The sequence below is a fragment of the Camarhynchus parvulus genome, chromosome 22, assembly GCF_901933205.1.
Source record: "Camarhynchus parvulus chromosome 22, STF_HiC, whole genome shotgun sequence".
Classification (NCBI taxonomy): domain Eukaryota; kingdom Metazoa; phylum Chordata; class Aves; order Passeriformes; family Thraupidae; genus Camarhynchus; species Camarhynchus parvulus.
In genome coordinates this window covers 229,637-249,093 of record NC_044592.1, presented here as the reverse complement: position 1 = coordinate 249,093, position 19,457 = coordinate 229,637, and the positions used below count along the sequence as shown (strand labels likewise).

General features: G+C 41.7%; 1 protein-coding gene across 2 annotated transcripts in view; it reads left to right on the top strand.

Annotated features, from left to right (window-relative positions):
* Nucleotides 1-2,995: 2,995 nt before the first annotated feature.
* PPP2R2A (protein phosphatase 2 regulatory subunit Balpha) overlaps nucleotides 2,996-19,457 on the top strand; it is a 36,154-nt gene continuing 19,692 nt past the window's right edge. The window contains exons 1-2 of one of the 2 annotated variants that reach the window (XM_030964162.1): nucleotides 2,996-3,071; nucleotides 5,532-5,606. In XM_030964162.1, coding sequence (XP_030820022.1) covers nucleotides 3,065-3,071; nucleotides 5,532-5,606 — 82 coding nt within the window. In that variant the 5' untranslated portion in view covers nucleotides 2,996-3,064. Of the gene's footprint in view, nucleotides 3,072-4,691; nucleotides 4,906-5,531; nucleotides 5,607-19,457 lie in introns of those variants that run through there. The other variant, XM_030964161.1, reaches the window with a different exon arrangement.

Below are 19,457 nucleotides of genomic sequence, written 5' to 3'. Positions count from 1 at the left end.
ATTCATTATAGTCTTGTCTAACAGGTCAAATTACTGGAAAACTAAAGCAGATACAAAATGAGTTGCTGATAGGGCTCTTCTTTGGAGCCTCAGTTGTTTGATCAGTCATTTTACATTATTATATATATTTTATTGGTTGCTGGTCACGTGTTGCACTTTGATTTTTAGGTTATTCTATCTTCCACAGATCCTGGTCTAGGCTGCTGTGAACTGACCATTCTTTGTGTAGTTTTCTGACAAATATCACAGCAAACAGATCTAGAAATGCTGTTTTGTGAGTCCTTGTTCCTGTAAGTCCCTCCCACTTCCCAGAGGTGTTCTTCAGTCTCAGCTGAAGGAGTTTGTGTGTAGAGTAAGAATTAGTCATTAAAGCATGATAGGAGTACATAAATGCTCATTAAAGCTCTGTGTTGTTGGTGGCTGTGTATAAATTTAACATCATACAGTTACAATCCCCCCAGAGCACCTCAACAAATGCTCAAGCTCCAGAGAAATCCAAGTATGTGCTCACAAACTTTGAATCAGGGCTATGGAACACAATCTGCCTAATTTGCACCAACCATTCATAGTGTGAGAGCTCTGAAATACCAAGCAAGTGAACACCCAGGCAAAGGTTGTGGTTCCCAAGATGTCTTGCTAATTGCTCTGGCTGTGATTTAATGTTATTTATTTATTACGCTCCATTATTTTCTGTAGCTCAGTTAGTTCACAACAAAACCCTGAAATATTGGAGTTAAAATCCATCGTCCTAGCACCACGATATTATTTCTCTTTTCGAAGAGAAATTTTATTTTAATTATAAGCTTTGTACTAAGGCTTCATTAGTTTCTATTACAGAGCTAATTGCAGGTCTCTTTTCCTTATTTAAATTTTTTTAGCAACAAAAGTTCTTAAACCAATGCTTATTCTACTATGAGGATAAATTCTGCAGTAATTATACAGAAGGCAATGGATGAATTGGACTAGATTTGCAAATTTTCCTGCTAAACAGTTGCAGGACAATTCTGCTTAGGTTGAAAAGAGTATGTTTAAAGAATTAATTTAATTTATTATTTAAATTCAGAATTTAAGGAATTCTGAACAGAGAGGAATGCCAGCTTTCATGCTGGATTTGGTATCAAGTAAACATAGCCACAAATTTGTAGAATTGAGTGAATTTTCTCTTGAGCTCTGGGAAATGTGGACTGGGATGTTTGTGAAGAGGGAGCTTATTGTGATTTTTTCCAGACATGCAGTGTTTTTGTTTTTAGGTTTTTGGGTTGCTCTCAAAACAACCTAAGCAAAACACTTGGTTTTGGAGATTTTCAAACTTAGGTAAGTTGCAATTCTTTAGAACATCCCATACATGCTGAGTGTTCTTTCAAATGTGATTGTTCTTTCCAAGATTGATTTATTTGCCAGTGCAATTTTTTTACTGGGGATGCAGAGACAAATTTGAATTCCAAAATAACTTGTAATTTGGGCCAGTTATGGGTTTCTGGTGGGAATCTGTCTACTTGAGTTCATTAGTGGCATTCAGTTCCCACAGCTCTGTTTCATGCTGGACTTGACAAGCAATTCAAAGGTTTTTTTCATTTATAAAAGCATCCTTTTAGGTGTTTAGACCTGGAAATGCAGAAATCAGTGTATGGGATGGTTTTGGAGGCTTATTCCAAGTCACATTTCAAGTTTGTGGCAGCACTGGGTTTGCAGGATGAGCTTATGAATCTCCAAGTGAAATCTGGATTAGCAAGATCTACCCAGCCCAAGAAGAAAATGTTTGCACAAACATCTTTTAAGGGAAACTGATGACTTTCACAAGATCTTAAATAGATTGTACTGAATTAATTATCCCAGTCCTGTAGTTAACTACAGATGAGACTGTAACTGGGACCCAGCAAGCTAAAAAGGTGCCTCCATCCTTCCTGAGCCAGCAGGAGCTGAGCCAAGCTGGGCTCGGCTGAAAGCCTTTCTTTGTGGATCTTGCAGGCTGTCAGTGTGAAAGGTGGATGGAGGCTAAAAATGGCTCAGGAGCATGGCTGGTGTATGTATGCAGGGAATAGCAATGAGAACCGAGTGAAATCAGAGACCAAGCCCTGGACATTGTGGAAAGCATCCAAGGGGGTGGAAAATGCATAAGCGAACAGGTTATCTGTGGCTGCTGCACGGGGAAATGGCAGAAGGGAGCAAAAGGAAGGGGGGAGAAAAAAAACAAGAACAAAAACAAAGGACAAGTGAAAGAGAGATGCTCTAAGAGACACGAAGGGATTATCAGGGAAATGTTCTTCCCCCCAAAGGCAGTGGGGTACTGAACAGGTACCCAGGGAATGGGCACGGCCCCAAGGCTGCCAGACCTCCAGGAGCATTTGAGCAAACGCTCCCAGGGGTGCACCGGGTGGGATTTTGTGGTGTCTGTGCAGAGCCAGGAGCTGGATGGATGATCCTGGTGGGTCCCTTCCAACTCTGGATATTCGACTTCATGAAGGGCGAGCCTACGGGAGAGGGGTCAAAGAAGGAAGCTCTTCCTGCAGGGGAGTCCGGGGGGCAGTGGGTGGCGGACACCGCAGCGCGGAGGGGCTGAGAGCGGGTGATGGCGGGCCGAGGGGCGGTAGCCCCTCCATGAGGGCGGGCAGGGGCCGAGCTGAGCGGGGGTCGGTAGGCCCCCCATGAGCGACAGAGCCTCGCCATGGGGGTTGTCGATGCTAGGCTGAAGGGCGGCAGCCCCGCCAAGAGGGCGGGTGGAACAGGGCTGAGGGCGGCGGATCGATGCCGAGCTGAGGAGAAGCACTCCCGCCATGAGGGCTGACAGCAGCTGGGCAAGAATGTGGTGGCGCCGCCCGCCCTCCTGAGGGTGGCTCGCTCCCGCCCCACGCTGACGTCACCCCCAGCTCTGCCGGCGCCATTTTGGACGCTCACTGCCGGGGGGGCCGGAGCGGGGCCGCCCCAGCCCCGCCGCGGCCGCGCCGCCGCCGCCTCTTCCATCCGCCGCCATCGCCGCCCGCCGCTGCCGCCCGCCCCGCGCCGCCCGCCCCGCCCGCGCCGCCCGCTCCGCCCGACCCGCCGCGGCCGCTATCGCCAGCACAACATGGCAGGTAAGGGCAGCCTGCCCCCCCTGCCCCAGTATGGCTCGGGGGGCTCTCCCCGCTGCCTCCTTGGCTCCCGGCCGCCTCTCCTATTCCGACTCGTTTGCGCCTTGCTGATTGTGGTGGTGGTGGGGGGTGGGGGCGGTTATCCTCTCTTGTGGGAATTCGTGCTTTGCTCCCACCCACCCCTCCTTCCCTCCGTTCTCGGGGGGGAAAAAAAAAGCATGGAAGAAGCAAGGTGGAGCGGGAAGTGGTGTGTTTTGGAGTTGAAGAGCTTGCAGGCAGGGTGGGTCTGCTGCCTTTTCGTGGAATCATGGAATGATTTGGGTGGGAAGGGACCTTAAAACCTGTCCAGTTCCACACCCTGGCATGGGCAGGGACACTTTCTACTATCCCAGGGTGCTCCAAGCCCCGTCCAGCCTGGCCTTAGACACTTCCAGGCATCCAGGGACAGCCACAGCTTCTCTGGGCACCCTGTGCCAGGGCCTCTCCACCCTCATAGAGAAGAATTACTTCGCAATATCCCAGCTCAACCTACTCTTTGAGTTTGAGCCCATTCCCCCCCGTCCTGTCACTACACGCTCTGGTAAAGAGTTTCCCCCTTGAGGCTTCGGGGTCGGTGCTTGTGGTTATTTCTCAGAAGTGCTGCCGTGCACGGAGAGGTTCCAGGTGCAGGCGGTGTCCAGATTGCAGTCGCACCCTTCTGTAAGGAGCAGCCTCTGAGCATCTGCAAATGCCAGTAAAATTTGGCACAGGGCGTAATTAAACAGCACAGGTCTCGCTGTGTTTTCTTTCCCATTCCTTCCACTGCTTGCTACCCATTTCACATCCCGAAGTACTGTTGGTAGGCTTGGGAGTGTATGTGCAGAACGGATCTCTTCCCTCTTACTTTTCCTTGCAATTTCTTCATTTGGAAATTTATTCATCCCCCTCCTCTGCACATGAATTGTCTTTTCAGTGCTTTGCATGTGGAGGAGCAAAGCATAGGAGGCTTTGTGAGGCTTGTGCTTTGCCTTTCCCCCCTACACCATATGCACATGCTCCACCCTCCTCTTGCCGTTTTAGGCGTGGGGGGGAAAAAGTGCCAACTTGGTTCAAGTAAATTGTATGGAAAAGAGGACTTCAGCTCGAAGTAGCAGGAGCGGTTATTCTCTCCAAGCTGTTCCCTTTAAGTGCTGCTGTGGTGCTAGCTGCTAAATGACAAATGAAGAAGTTGAAGAGAAGAGAATGGGTTATAGGATTTTGGGGGAGTGATGGGGGAGGGAAAGCATTTTGCTATCTCCTGCATAAATTGGTTCTGTTGCTTGCCTTCACCTGCTCGGGTTATGCAGCTGGATGTAATCCTTCAGGGAAGAATTTAAAGCAAGCGAAAAATGCGAACTGTACTCTATTCCAGGACTTCTTATTCTGAGGTGTTTCATCTTTTCTGGAAAGATTATTTTCAGGCTTCTGATTTCTTTCTCTTTGAGTTTTTTTGACTCCCTTAACTTGGGAAGAGTCTCCTGTATTCTTTGTTATCTCCAAAGCCCTACCAGAGCTCGGGATTAATGTGTAAATGCCATCTGTTGCTCAGCCGGTTTGAGTTGTGTGGAGGAAAAGTTCCATTTTGACAGTGGCTTTTGGAGAAAAAAAAAAACGAAAAAAAAAAAAAACCAACCGAGGCAAGCCCATTTCTGGCTCTTCCTGTATGTCCTCAGCCCTGCAGTGATTTGCTCAGAATGAAATGCAAAAGAAATGGGTGGTGATTTTTGGTGTGTGTTTTGGTGGCACGGTTCAAATGAATCACTGCCTTCAGCCGAGGCAGTAATGTTCCTGAAGTTTTCTCTCCGATCCGTTTTCTATGGTAGTAGAACTTGTCCTCCTCCGATTGCTTGTTTGCTTTTCTGCTTGGATATGCTGCTTTTTTTTTTCTAAGGCAGATAATTGCTTTCATTACTTCTGCGAAGAGACTCTAAAATTGTGGTAAAATTCTTTTTCTTTAGCCTTGAGTGCTTAGGGTCGGTGCAGTGGGTTAGTGAAAGGAGGAGATGAATTGTGTGCTTGGTTTGTATTGGCTGGGAGATTGAAATTTTCTAAAAAAGCACAGCTCTGATAGTTTATATTTAAGCCGTTTGTGTGTGTGTTTTGGGGGTTCTGACTGCTCAAGTAGGAAAACGCTTTGTGTGAAACACAGCCGATAGTGCACTTGAATTTTAAATTCATAGTTAATGTTGCTTAGTCCAGCGAGCTTTGGTTGAGTGAAGCTTTTACACTGCTTGTGCTTCCCTGTTTTTGACAAACACTGCATTGAAGGCTGACAAAAACAATATCCAAAGGAAAAAGGTGGGGAGGGTGGTGTGTGATTGTGCCTCAGCACTGCTGAGGAAGTGGGCGTGCACAGGCTCTGAAATGTGCAATCTGGAACCATTGTGTGCCTGTGCTGCTGCTCTTGGGGGGGCTTGTTTTATTGAATTGTTTTCATTTTTTTAGGAGCTGGAGGAGGAAATGACATTCAGTGGTGTTTTTCTCAGGTGAAAGGCGCTGTAGATGATGATGTAGCAGAAGGTAAGAGTAATATTTTTTACTGTTTTCTAACTTTTTAACCATTTCTTAGGTAGGGAGATGTGGATGCAGTCAGTGAAGTATCCCAGTGCTGCTGAGTGCGCATTGAGCAAAGCAAATGGACATTTCATGTGCATTCCCATATGCAGATTCAGGTTTAAACTGTGGTTTGAAAGTATCATTCAACACTTTCTTGTAAAAAAGTTTGGGCTTCCTAACTTTTTTTTGCTGAAATTGTTTTCTAAGATTGTTAAGATTTTTCTGATTTTTTGCCTTTTGATTTGTGTTTTTTCTTAATCTGCAATCTTAATCTGCAAAATAGGGAATGTGATACTTTAACTCCACAAGGAGGTGTTGTTAGAATTAATATTTGTGCTCTTTGAAGATCTAAGTACTAGATGAAGTAATTATCCCAATCTTTCTAGCTCCGATTAACAAGAGGCGGAAGAAATCTGAATATTTGTGCATGCCTACTTAATACATGAGGAGCAGCTTTGGCTTTGAAATAATACTGGAAATTGTCTGAAACTTTTCCAAGCTGGCAGTGACAAGTGTCATGTTACACTAAGATGGCTGCCTCTGAATTTCACTGCAAAATCTGCACTGTTTGATTTTTTTTTTCCCCTTGGATTTTGGATCATTGGAGGAATAGTGCTTTTCTCTGTGCTGGAGAGTAGAATCTCTTCTGTGATTGTTCTTGAGGAAAGATCCCCTGACTTTTGAATTTCTTTGGCCATAAAGTCCTGTTGGCACAAAGCAGCCTTTAAGTTCATGAGTTAAAAGTTGTCTTTTGCAAGCAGTTGGCCTTGTCACTTATGTAATTCCTGGATTTTTTTCTTTTTCTTGCATATCTTGAATGCTCTGGCATATAAGTGAGATTAATGTTATATTTAGAAAAGCAGTAACTACAGTTTCCATTATTTCTCTGCTTGACATGTGGTTTGGAGTAGCTTCCAAAGGCCAAAAGAAAATATGGGTATAAACAGAACTGAGTTGTTTTTATTTATTAGCTGCAGCATGTGGCAAACGATGCACTGAGGCTTCTGTTGTTTTTAAGTTAGAATATGTTTTTTGGAAATGAGAAAGCTGTAATATTTCAAGTTTAATTTTAAATTCTTCAGGAAGTAGATTTTAAAGCTTTAACTCAAAAGTACTGTTAAACATGGTATAATTTTTCCCCTGACAGATTTAAAATTCTGTAACCTTTGTTTTATTTACATATCAAACAAAATCCTTTATAAGTGCAAGTATTGAAGAAGTTGTGGTTATGGTGAAATTGTGGTGCTTGCAAATAATTCTTAATTAAAATAGATGTTGATATGCTTCTAGTAGTAATGAACTTACATATAGGTATAGAACAAAGTCTTTACAGTGATCTGGAAATGCAGAAATGAGGAAACAGGAAGGTAGGACAGACTGAGCTGTTTTTAAGTGTTGCACTTAGTGCGTTAGGAAAGGTGCCTTGCCAGCCTTGTGCCTCCTGCCAGGCTGGGAGCTGCACTGAGCACTGCTGGAATCCTGGGGTGGACTTTAGGGAAGCCGTTGAGAGAATTAACTGGCTTCAGTTTCAGCAAGCCAGGCAGCTTGGTTTCCAAAAGACTGTAAGAATGTCAATTTTTTGGTTTATAGACAGTGTAGCCTTCTGATTCTGTGACCCAAAGAGTGAAAAGAAATTTTGTTTCATTGTCAGCTATACCTGACTTAGGATGAGTCTTGAGGTCCAAAGTGTATTATACTGCAAATGCTGTGAAACTGAGCTGCCTAGGGAGAGATCCCAAGTATTATTGATGTTGTGCTTGGTTGTAATTAGTGTGTGGAGCTGAAATTCTCTCCTATGTATCTGACTCCCACAGTCTGTACTGGAAGTTGGTGAAAGCAGTTGTTTATATTGATTTCTTGTTATACATCACAGTGTCTCGCTGTAATTCTGTTGGAAGCATTATGTATCAGGATGGTTGCATTTTTCCATTTCCTAGCAATATTTCTGGCTTTAAGGTTCACTTCATGGTTCACTTCACACAGACATGGAGCCTTGTGTGGTTCTTGTACCAACTGGAGCAGCAGCTTCTGGTCTTTTGGAATACCCAATGCCAAATTGACAGTGGGTCCAAGTGCAGTCTGAGGACCTTTTTTGTTCCCAGCCTTTCCTTCTGCTTTCTTGGGACAGGCCCACAGTGAAAGCTAAAGGAAATCTCACTGTTTCAAGCTTTAATGACTCTTTAACCACTCTGATCTGCCAGAGAACAGCTCTGCACTCCAGTCATACTTGTAGTGAGCACAGTACCAGTTTGTGTACAAGGCTGTGAAGGGCTGATTTTTGAACGGCTACAGAGCTCACAATCTAAATAGCAGTTTGTTGTGGAATGTTGAAATTTCACTGAAAACAAATGTGAAGAATTGGGAGTTTTACTTTCTATTTTTCTTCTGTTGGTAACTTAGTGTTGCAATATTTACATTGGAAAGCTGTCCTGAACTAAACTAAAGCAGAGATAACCAGGAAAACTACATCATTTAATTGCATTAATCAATGGGATACAAACCCAGTGGTCTCCCTACAGTGTTTTTTGTCTATAAAACAGGCCCATGGAGAATAACATTTTGGACAGTAACACTTTTAATACAGTAACAGTTGTACCAACTTTAAAAAGCCTGTCAAAAATGCTATTATGTAGCTTCCAGTATGGATCAGGTCAGACCTGACCTCCAGCTTTCCTATCACATGTATCACCTGTAATTCTTTAGATACTTGGACTAGGCTGGCTGGTTGTTACAAAGTCAATATTTGGTGGCTTTGGTGACTGAAACATGAACTCCGATACACAGTTTTTAATTTTCTGGCTTTCCAACCACTCTGTGATGGATGGATGTGACATGTAAGGGGAAGAGGGGGAAATTGTGTCACTAAAGCCTGGGGAAAGATGGCACTGAACTTGCATGTGGGGCCTGTGTGGGTTACTGCTGTGGCAAAGTTTTTCTACTGAAAATGTGAATGTGAGGAGCAGAAGTAGCCTCTCTTCCCTTGGTATGTATGGAATTTACCCTTGCTTGTAAGCTGTGGCCTGGCTGTGTCAGATCACAGTTAAGCAGGGAAATCAGGTTATAAATTGAAATATCATGGTGTCAGCTTCATTATAACTCTGGTCCTTAATTTTAATTGATTCTAGTGATTTATCAGTATGTTGTATGAGGACAAAGGTCGTTGTAGTGTGTGCTGCCTCTCTTTCTGAAAAAGCTTTCCTCCCTACTTAGTTTCGTATTTTCATAGTTTCATAGACAGGTCTTCTGGGGTGGAGAATGCAGAGTGTTTGTGATAAGTTCAGTGATCAGGTTATCAAAAGTGTCTGTAATATACAGACTTCTTTCTTTTGTGCCATCACAGTTTCGATACAAGTGAGACTTAATTGTCCAGAAATACTCTGGTGTTTTCTTAGTGGAAGCTTCCTTTGTGAGGATAATTATAGAAAACGATTACAAAGATTTTCAGCAGCAGTTTTGTTGGTTATACTCTTTTGCTGTTCTTCAGAATGTGGCATAATAGCAACTGCAGTTGGGAGCAGCTAAGAGTTATGAGTTTAAACTGCCTCTGAAAACTACACACTTGCTTAATGGAGTGAGTTTGTACTTCAGAACTAATTCAGTCAATTTGTTTAATTGCTCAACAGAAGGAGAAGAGTCAAGCAGCTCTATCTCAATGTTCTTTCAGGTGTAATTCAAAGATATGTAAAAGTCTGATAGTCCAGGTCCAAGGCTGGGACCCAGGAACTTACGTCCTAAGCTTTAACCCTGAATGATTACTGCTCATCTTGGACAAATTGTTTAACTGTTTCGTGCCCAAATTGTCTCTGAAAGAAGCATTTGAATATCTGCTGTGGTTGCTATTTACCAACTTTATTTATGCTTAATACTTAACTTTTCTGTGATGCTTTGTTAATTATCTCTGATTTGTTTCATGTCTCCTCTTAGAGTCAAACATGGCTGTGTCTGTTTTAGAGTGAAATTGATGAACAGATAAAATTCTGTCCCTGGCTTGTGTGTGGTAAAAGACTGAAACAAAACTGGACAATTCCCTGGTTCAGGAATGCTTTCTGTGTTTGGTTCTAGGTATGTTATGTCTGTCAAATGTAGTTTGATACTTACTTTTGACAGGTTTCAGAATTGCAGAGCAGTGATGGGGACTGATGTTGCTTCAGCAATGGTAGTTTGTCTTGAATGCATGAAAAGTGTTATTTCTGAATAAAGAGAAGTGAAGGCGGGAATAAGGATGGCTATAAAAAGGTTGTTTACTGCAATCTGCAGGTGTTTGGTTGTTTGGTGGCTTGTTTTTTTTGTTTTTGGTTGGTTTTTTTAATTTTGGGATTTTTTTGTTTAGCGGTTTGGTTTTGGTTTTTTTTTTTCTATGAGGATTGATGGAATTGGAGAGGAGAAAAAACTCAGAGAATAAGAGTGACAGTGAGGTTGCAATAATATTGCTGAGGAAAGATTGGGATATAGTTGTGGGAGGGAAGCTAATTTGGGCTTTTGAGGGCTGTGGTTATGTTCTCTATGCTCATGAGGTAACATCATTTACAAGGAGCAAGGCCTAGTAATAGGTTTGTTTTTAAGAGGTAGTTTGAAATACACTGTAGATGGGAAAAGAAAGACCCAAGGTTATAGTCCTGTTGTGTATTCCTGAGTCTGCTTCTGTATTTGAGCTCTTCAGCTGTTCAGAGAATGTCTGTATCTAGAGAGAGAAATAGGCTACTGTGTTCTAGGAACTGCTGCTCTGGATGGACTAGAGTGTGCATTTAAAGTGTGCAGTCCCCCAAAACAAAGAGCATTTAGCAGACAGATAAATAAGCAGTGACTGTTCAGCTCCCCAGAAGTAATTCAGTCCTCTTTCTTGCATGGGTTTGGAAGCTGGGGCACTTCAGCTTGTCAGTCAGGGATTTTTCTGTTCCTTCTGTGAGGCATTGCTGTTCTTGGAATCTCTGTCTTAAATTAAAAATTAGTTATTAAAAAGGCTTTTGTGTTGGAAATGCACTGCTAGAGTGTGATCAAGCCATCAGACTCCACAGCACACATGAGTGCAAGCTAGGCTGTCAGCAGCAATCTAGATGGAGTACAGCTCTGGATCAGCTTTGTGAAACTTTTTAGCTTTTCATTTTATAGGTGCTGCCTAAATGCTTCTGGTTTGGCTATTTCTACTGTAGGAATGGGTACAGCTACTGTAGTAGCCGTAGCTTCACAGAATGTATTTTTGAAGAGCTAAAATGAAGACTAAAGCTCCCAGTGGATGCAGAGCTGAAGGAAGAGTTAAAAGCTGGGTGTTCCAAGCTGTACTGTCTGGTCCCCCCCGCCCCCCTTTCTGTTCTCCCTGACTTGCCTATTTAGGCCACAGCTGCATGTTTGGCAGCATTTCTGCTTAAAGAGGCACTCCTTCCCACTCCCTGGCATCGGTGTTCACCTAAGAGGACAGTGAATTTGTTGGGCAAGCTGATCCAGCTGAAAAATTGGTAAAATCTTGGTTTTCACTGGGTTATTTTTTGGCTGAATTGAGCCCTGCTGTGATTCTTAGAGCTCTGCGTGTGCTTATGCTGGTGTGGAGAGTGATCAAGTGGCTCAGAGGAGCAGGAGGAGCTCTGGAAGAAGATTGGTCTCTTTGTAGGACTTTACATAAAGGCAGTGCAAGACCCTGATTGATCTCTGAGTGCTGTGCTACTATGAAGGGTAAAATCATCTGCTAAAAAGAACTTTAAACCTTTGCTGTTCAAGATCCATACTTTGAACATGTGCTGTCTGCAGGCCAGCAATAAAATCACTGTTACAGTATCCGAATTATTTTGTGATGTATTATTTTATAGTACACATGGAGTGGGTTTTCCACTGTGTCCACACAAGCAGTCTGTGGAAATGGGATTTATTCACTGTTGTTTCGAGCTCTGTTAGTAAACTGAGCTTGTTAATATCAGTGCAAGCTAAGTTTCTTTGAAGTTGTTGTAGGAAATAATACCAATTGAATGGGAGGTGGGTAATTACTGATTGCTTTATTGTAAAGCACTTTAAAAAAAAGATAATCTGACAAATGATAATCTTCTCTTGTGTCTTACCAGTCTTAATATGATTTGAAAAATTGATCCCTTCTTTGGGGTTTCATCTTCACCTAAATTGATGTATTGTCTTGCATTAAATGCTGCAGAATTAATCTGTCTTTGTTTTAGATGCTGTTAGAATGTGTATGCAATTAAATCTGCTCTGCATGTGCCTCATGGAGCAAAAACATCAATTACTGATGGTACCGAGTTAAGGCTGCAGTTTGTCCTTTCATCTGTAGGAAACACTATGCTCCCACAATAATTTCATTATATAAGATGTTTTAATAACTGCCTTAAGGGTATTTTTCAGGCCTTTTTTCCTGTTTTCAATGCTCTGTAGTATATGCAGCACCATAACTGTGTCTACAGTATTTTTGGTATGGAGTGAAAAGTTTAGCAGAAAAAATGAGTGTTCAGTAATCACGTGAAACTGTGGTTTGCACTCAAAGAAGTTATTGAAAGGAGTAAAAAGCCTTGGCTTAGGTTGATGTTTAGGTTGTGAATGTGAACACTTACCCTGTTCCAATGAAGATGAAAGCAGATAAATGCAGGACGTATTTATTAATCCAAACCCATTTGGAGTAATCTCTTTCAAGAAGCAGTGGTAGCCCTTGCAGTCAAAATAACAATGCAGGGACAGTTTTCTAGGCTTTAAACTTGAGTGGAACACATGTAATTATAGCTTTGTTATATTGCCACAGCTCAGTTATGCTTTTCCAACATGCACCATCTAAGTGCTGCTTTTGTAAGGTCAGTGTGTCAGTAAACTGGAAATAGATGGGACATTGCCTTCTTCTATGCCTTTGAAAATGGGGAAAGCATAAAAAAAGTCTTAAAAGGTAAAATATTGATACCTTGTGGGTGCACACTTGTTAATAATTTTATGTAGCAGGATTTCCTTAGTTGAATATAGTGTTGCTCACTTTCTGGCTTCCCACACAGGCCTGCTGTGGCACACTGCTCTGGGCAGCCAGCAGTGTTCCATGAGTGTGCTCTTGCCTGGGTCTTTAGTGACTGGAAGGTTTTGGATTGTTAATTTTCCTTTGAAATTAAGTACCACCATCAGGTTCTGCTACTCTGCACTGATATTACTGAAAACAATTATTTGAGGCTTCTCTGCATGATTGTAATCCAGTGAGAGAAACAAAGTGGCTGGAAGCTTCTCGCTTTCCACTCCTAACTTATCACTCTTTTGTTAGGCACTGGAGGAGAAGCTATTAATTTGGTCAGCCATTCTTTATCAAAGTGTATTTTCCTCTCAGCCATCCACAAGTGATAGCACCATGAAGGGGACCAGCATATTTAGGTCATGTGAAGTCCCTGAGGCAGTTCTGTTTGCATCTAATTTTGGAAGAAAATTTTAGGGTCAGGAAAAAAGTGTTTTAAAGAGTTGTATTGTAAGAAAGATTGATTTTCCCAAATATACAGAAGGTGTTTTGTGTGGAAATGTTCCCTTTTGCATTTTCAATTGCAGTTCTTAAATTAATGCTCTGGGAATAATGAGAGCTCCAGACATACACAGTTGGCACTCTGGTTTTGAGAACCTGAGCAAAGATAATTGCATGAATTCGGGAACAGTTGAGGTAATTGAGACTTCATATTATAGTTGCTTATTTAAAATATGGTAAATACAGTGTAATTTCTATTATATTCTTGTTTGTTGAATGCCAGTAACTATATTTTCCCTTGTTTTTTCAATGACTATAAAAAGTATTTCAGTGACCATTCTTTGATCCTTAAAAGCAGTTATTTTAGCTGTTTTTTGTGCTACTGTTAAATGGTGATTTGAGAAGTCATGAGCTGTGTTTGTATATAGCGCTTATAAATGTAGTCTGAAGGTCTTGCTTTATTTTCAAATAACTTGGGAGTGAATTGGTCCAGTGGACAAGAACTACATACTGAAATAAAGCTTTGGCTTTCATAAAAATATAATGACTCTCAAAGACACTTGTTTGAGAGTTCTTGAGCTATTTTCCAGTGGAATTGCCTAACAAGCCCCTGACTTCTCTGGTTCTGCTTTTGGTGCATTGAGTAGGGAATAATATATAGAAATATTGATGATAATAAAGAAAAACTTGGATTATTTTTTAATAAATACCCAGTTTGGCATGTTTTGAAGTGTGATCTTGGTGTGGGAAGAGGAATTAGAATTCAAATTACACCCCAGCCTGCCTGTAGGTTTGTTGTCGCTTCAAGTAACTGCTGCTCCTGAGAGAAATGGTTCTTCCTAGTGCCTCTGCCTGTCAGTGCCTTTAGCTGAGCCAGATGATCCCTGAGCTCCAGGGTGGTCACTTGGGGAAACCAACCCAAATGAAAATGACATCTCTTGAATTCCTTTTGGATTCATTTTATTCCACATCAGCTTTTCCAGACTTAATTTGTCCAACTTTTAGCAAATGTTTGTGGTGGGATAGGTGGTAGTTCTACAGGAATGGGATGAGAGGTGAAAGGACAGATTGCTTCTCTTGGAGAGTTGATAATGGTTCTAAGGCAACATGGGAAACTATGGAATTGGGAACAATTCAGCCTCCTTCTCAGCCTTTTCACGTTCACAGTTGATCCCTGCTTGTTCATAGTCTGCCTTTCACATGAAAATTCGACTTTCAGTGCACTGAGATTTGTATTTGAGGACATTTCTTCTCATAGATCAATATGAACAAACAGCAGTTGAAGTTGAAGCCTACAGTGTTCATTATATAGCCCAGCAGTGAGAAAATGTCACTGTTCATAGAGGTAATAGTCAAACATTCATAAGCTGTTTTACTGGAATGTGGAACTGGCAGGAATGCCTTTTTGCCCAGAAGTTTAAAACTTTCTGTATAATCCTTTCTGCCTTTTTTCAGTCAGTTCTCCTCAAAGCTTCATGTCATTGTTTTGGTTTAGTTTTATTTGTTTGTTTGTTCAAGCTAAATCCTACACTCCTTTCTTTTGTTTGTGTGCGTGTTAAAGAAGTATCTAGGGCCTTTCATTTTATTCCAGATCCTTCTGGAAGTGGTAACCTGCTCTGGAAAGCAGCAGGAGCTGACAGCAGGGTTGTGTTCCTGCAGCAGGACACGTGCTGTGCTTAACCCAGCTCTTTTGTGTCTCACAGTAATCAGATGCCTCAGAGGAAAGGGCAGGAGGAAGACAAAGAGCATTTGAAACAAAACAAAATCCCTTGGATATTCTGCATATGAGGTTGTTGGCTCCCTGGAGCTTGGGGATGCTTTTGCTTGGTGTGACCTGAGGAAGCTCATCCCAAGCCTGGGAGTACCAAACATCTACCTGTTTCTGGAGGATGCTCATTATTCTGTTGGCTCTGAATGGGCGTCAACAACTGTGCAGCCAGGTCATGGTGCAGCACTGCTGCAAGGTGCTTCTCCACTCTGGTTAGGAACATGTCTGTGTTAGAAAAATGCCTTGGTAGGGTTGTATCCTGCATTTCCTTCCCGTTGCTTGCTCACTGTCCTTTTGAAGGAGTTGTCAAGATAAGCTTTTCTTTATGCCCGTAAACTTTTTAATGTACATGCTGAAATTCTTTTTCCGGGGGTTTTATGTTGTATTCAGCTGGAAGCTGTTTGGCATCTTCCAATTCATGTTTGTCCTAACCAGGGTCTTTGGTCTGAGGTCCCTTTTCTTACAGAACTCTTACTACTCTTTTGCTTTTTGCTAACTTAAAAGTTCAAATCTCATTGTCCCAGAGCATAGTGGGGAGACTGATGGAAGACTAGAAATGGAGATAACTGAAAGTAATTATTTGTGGTTGTTTTCTTTGGAGTAATTTTAACCCTCTTCTACTTTCTTTTCCCTACTTGTGAAACCTGTGTGGTGTTTCCTGAAATAAGGTTCCAAAGCCTTTGTAATGATCTTTGACATCCTTGCAGGACACTAGCGCTACTAAAATTCTCTACTTTTTTATATATAAAACATGCATGAACAAATTTTATATATATATATATATATATATATATATATATATATATATATATATATATATATATAATCTGTTATACAACTCTTCCAAAACCCACGGATAAGGTCCTGGTCTATAAACAGATGTATTTGAAACAAACAATTAAAAATAAAGGTTGATATTTTGCTTTGACTAGTGCACTATATATATAATCTTAAGAGGTGTTATAAATATGCCTTGGAGTTGTCAAGATTCCATGTGTTAGGATTCTCAAAGTCCAGGCCAGAAATTAGAATTGGCTTCTGTTTAATGCTGATTTTTTTAAAAGAAGCTGAAGCATGTATGCTTGGGCCAGAATAGAAACACAGGAAAACACTTGCCAAGTTGGGGGGTGGGAGGAGGTGGGGCTGGGGAAGAAGAGGCAGCTGGGCAAAGGAAGATTGTTCTTTAAGGTTCCAAGTGCCACTAAAGATGCATTAGGTATTAAAAGGAACTGATAGCTGAATGAATGACCAGAGTGAGGGAAGTAATCGGAAATTTGGATTTTCTAGTCACTTCATCGAGCTGTGTATTTATCTCTGCTGGAAACATCAGTTGTACTTGTGACCTTCACAGGCCCTGTGCTCCCCGGCAGGCTGCCTGAAATTCAGCTGGAGAGCAGCCCTTCCTTCTGCCCTCCCTCCCTGCCTTTCTGGTAGGCAGGAGGAATTTCTGATTTCATTTCTCTTGCTTAGAAGGAGGCACTTCATGCATTGTCTGAGCCACAACAGCCTCCTGCATTCTACACACCAAGATTAAAAGCCTCCAAATGTTTGGCCTGAGCTTTGCACCTGATTGGTTAAAGAATGTGTTAGAAGAGTGTGAAGCAGCAGGACAGTTTTGAGGAGTTGTTTTTTTTTATATCTACAACAGGAATGCCCATCAACTCACAGAGTTCTAATTTTGAAAGGCATTGCTAAAGTATTGGTTTTTTCTGTAATAATACTAAATTTTAACCTGCGGTGTGTGTTCTGGATTGGCTTCAGCAAAAAGAGAAAATGAAGCTATTGCAGAGCTCTGTCTGTAGCTTTCTCAGTGACAAGAAAGGCATTGCCTGAAGGCTTCTTTTCTCTATGTGTAGAACAATGGCCCAGTATGTTATTTCCAAATATATTGTTATTTGCAAACAGACCAGCAGCTCCTGGCTGCACTGTGCTGTGCAGCCTATTGAAATTCTGGCTGTGATTCCAGCAGAGATTTTTCCATAAATAGCTCTGTACTACTTGGGAACACAAACCCTGAAAAGATCTGAAGTAAGGTCTGCTGAGGGACTGTTTTAGCCTGTTATTAGTGTGTACTTCTGGGTAGATAGTATCGTGGATGTGAGGAATTTTTCTATAGGGTTATGTAGGGGCTGTCAGCAGGAATTAAAAAGTAAATAATTACCAATCAAATTAGATCCAAGGACTCACGAATCACCTGTCTTGAGCATAGGGGAAAAAAGGATAATAATAAATATGAGGAGAAGCAAGTAAATTCTCTTTCTGGATTTTTTAAAATAAACGCTATTAGGTAATAACTAAGCATTAGGTTAGGGTTCAAGTAAATACAACTTGAAATTAAAATTATTTATTCTTTCCATGAACAGACATCAAAATTTGTGCTGATTGGATGTTTGTTATATGAATTAATATCTGCACTGGGAAATGGGCTGTATTTTCCAGTGCTGTGTAGGTAAACACCCACCTGAATAAGTAATACAGTAATATTTTATAGAATATTCAGTTATAATTGGTGTAAGCTTGAGTAGTTTGTAGTCTTGAGGAGGAACTTGTAAACATCCTGTGAAATAGAAAAGAGGTGAATAAATACTTCTGTGTTTTGCCTGGGTCACAGGGCAGATTCTCTGCTGATCCTGTTGCTCGTAAACTTTTTTTCTAAGATAGAATAAATCCCCTTTTAAAAGCAATCAAAGAGCATAAAAATAACTTTGGCATTTGAGAAATCCCTACTCAGAGTGGGGACTCTGGAGTGTTCTTAACCCCTGGTTACCATAGCAAATGTGTTTATCAGGTGTCAGAGCAAGGATGGGATCACTGAGAACAGCTCCACAGTAGATCCTTAGGACATTGTCTCAGTGCAGATCTCTCAGCTGTACCTACTGCTCCTCTTGGATGTTTATTTAAAACCTTTAGGTGTGGCCACTGAGCAGTCTCAAAAGGACCTCTGATATCTTCACTATCCGGAGCCTTGGGTATGTCTGAAGTCACCTCTGCTGAAGGAGCACCTGCACTGTGGGTGTGGGGTGCACACAAGGCTGCAATGGAAATCAGCTGTGATGGAGCTCTGAGGCACTGACTTTGTGCTGATAACTGGGGATAGCTTGGAGTCACAGAATCCTGGAATGGTTTGGATTGCAAGGGATCTTAAAGCCCATGCAACGCCACCCCCTGCCATTGGCAGGGACATCTTCCACTATCCCGGGGTGCTCCAAGCCCTGTCCAACCTGGCCTTGGACATTTCTAGGTCTGGGGCAGCCACAGCTTCCTTGGGAATTCAATCTCAGCCCCTCACCACCCTCACAGGGAGGAATTTCTTCCCAATATCCCATCTTGACCTACTCTCTTTCAGTTTGAACCTATTCCCTCTTGTCCTGTCTCTCCAGGCCCTTGTACATCGTCCCTCTCCATCTTTGTTGGTAGGAAGAACAGCTGAACTGCTGACCCCCTTTTCTTCTTGAAGGCCTAGGTGGTATTTCTGAGCTTGTTCACATTTTTCTATTTCATGAATATTCTTTTTCATTCTTTGGAGGCGCATTGAGAGTAGCTCCCTGAGAAACTGGGAAGTTTCTCTAAATAAAGCAGCTCTGCACTCCAGCAAAGCCCTTCTGCTATCAAGGGGTAATTAGCCTGGGTTTGCAAAACACATACATTGCCAACATATTTATCACAGAGAGAAGAAATAAAGCTTTAAAGCTTCAATAAGACTCAGTCAAATACTTCTAATGCATTTTGGGGAATCCTTATACTCTGTATAACTTACATTTCAAAGCATGTCTTAGGAGAATTATGGAGCGCTTGTGTGAGCATTATGGATAAACCCTGAGGAGCTTTGAGAGAATGAACTGTGACTTAGCTCTGTGCATACAGGTTTTCCAGGGAGTGGTGGCATGAGATGGAGCTGGGGTGTCCTGAATCCTTATAGATTCCTAGGATGCACTTTATCTCCAGATCTGTAGGAGGGGTGTTTTCTACAGCTCACAAATGTCATAAATAGACATTTAATTTCTTTGTTTCAGCATGAAGTTTATTCTGGAAAATCAGTAAACATGAATTTTTGTCTTCAGCAGTGCTAAAATTCAGTTGTTACCCTCTTGGAAATTGATACACAGTTTTGCTGCAACTTTATTAATGATAGGTTGTAAGTTAAAGCTCTGCAGGCAGAAAAGATGTTGGAACAAGTCATGCACCAGAGTATTAAAACCAGGCAAATGCTGTGTTAAAAGATAAATAATCAAATCTGTTATTTGTAAGGTTTTTTTTGTCTCAGCTTTCCTTCTATTGCTCAACAAGTCCCAGTTTTGTGAGTGATATGATAGAATGTTCAGGCACCTGAGGGGATCTCAGATTAGGCAATTGTGGGCATGAAGTTGGTTCCTGCTGGAGTTAATTTTGTTCCTCTGTAATTAGATATGTATGATCTGTATGCAGTTGTACGAAGGACAGAAATGATGAGCAATTCTGAAACTAAATTCCACACAATACAAATATAACTAAACCATTCTGTGATCTTTGCCTCAGAAATCAGTGTAGGTTTTGGTAACTGCAAGTGTTTCTGAAAGAACTAGAACTAGTGTGGATTGTGTGTAGCACTTAGTGCAGCTACTTTGTTTAAAGGGATAAGGCGTGGTTG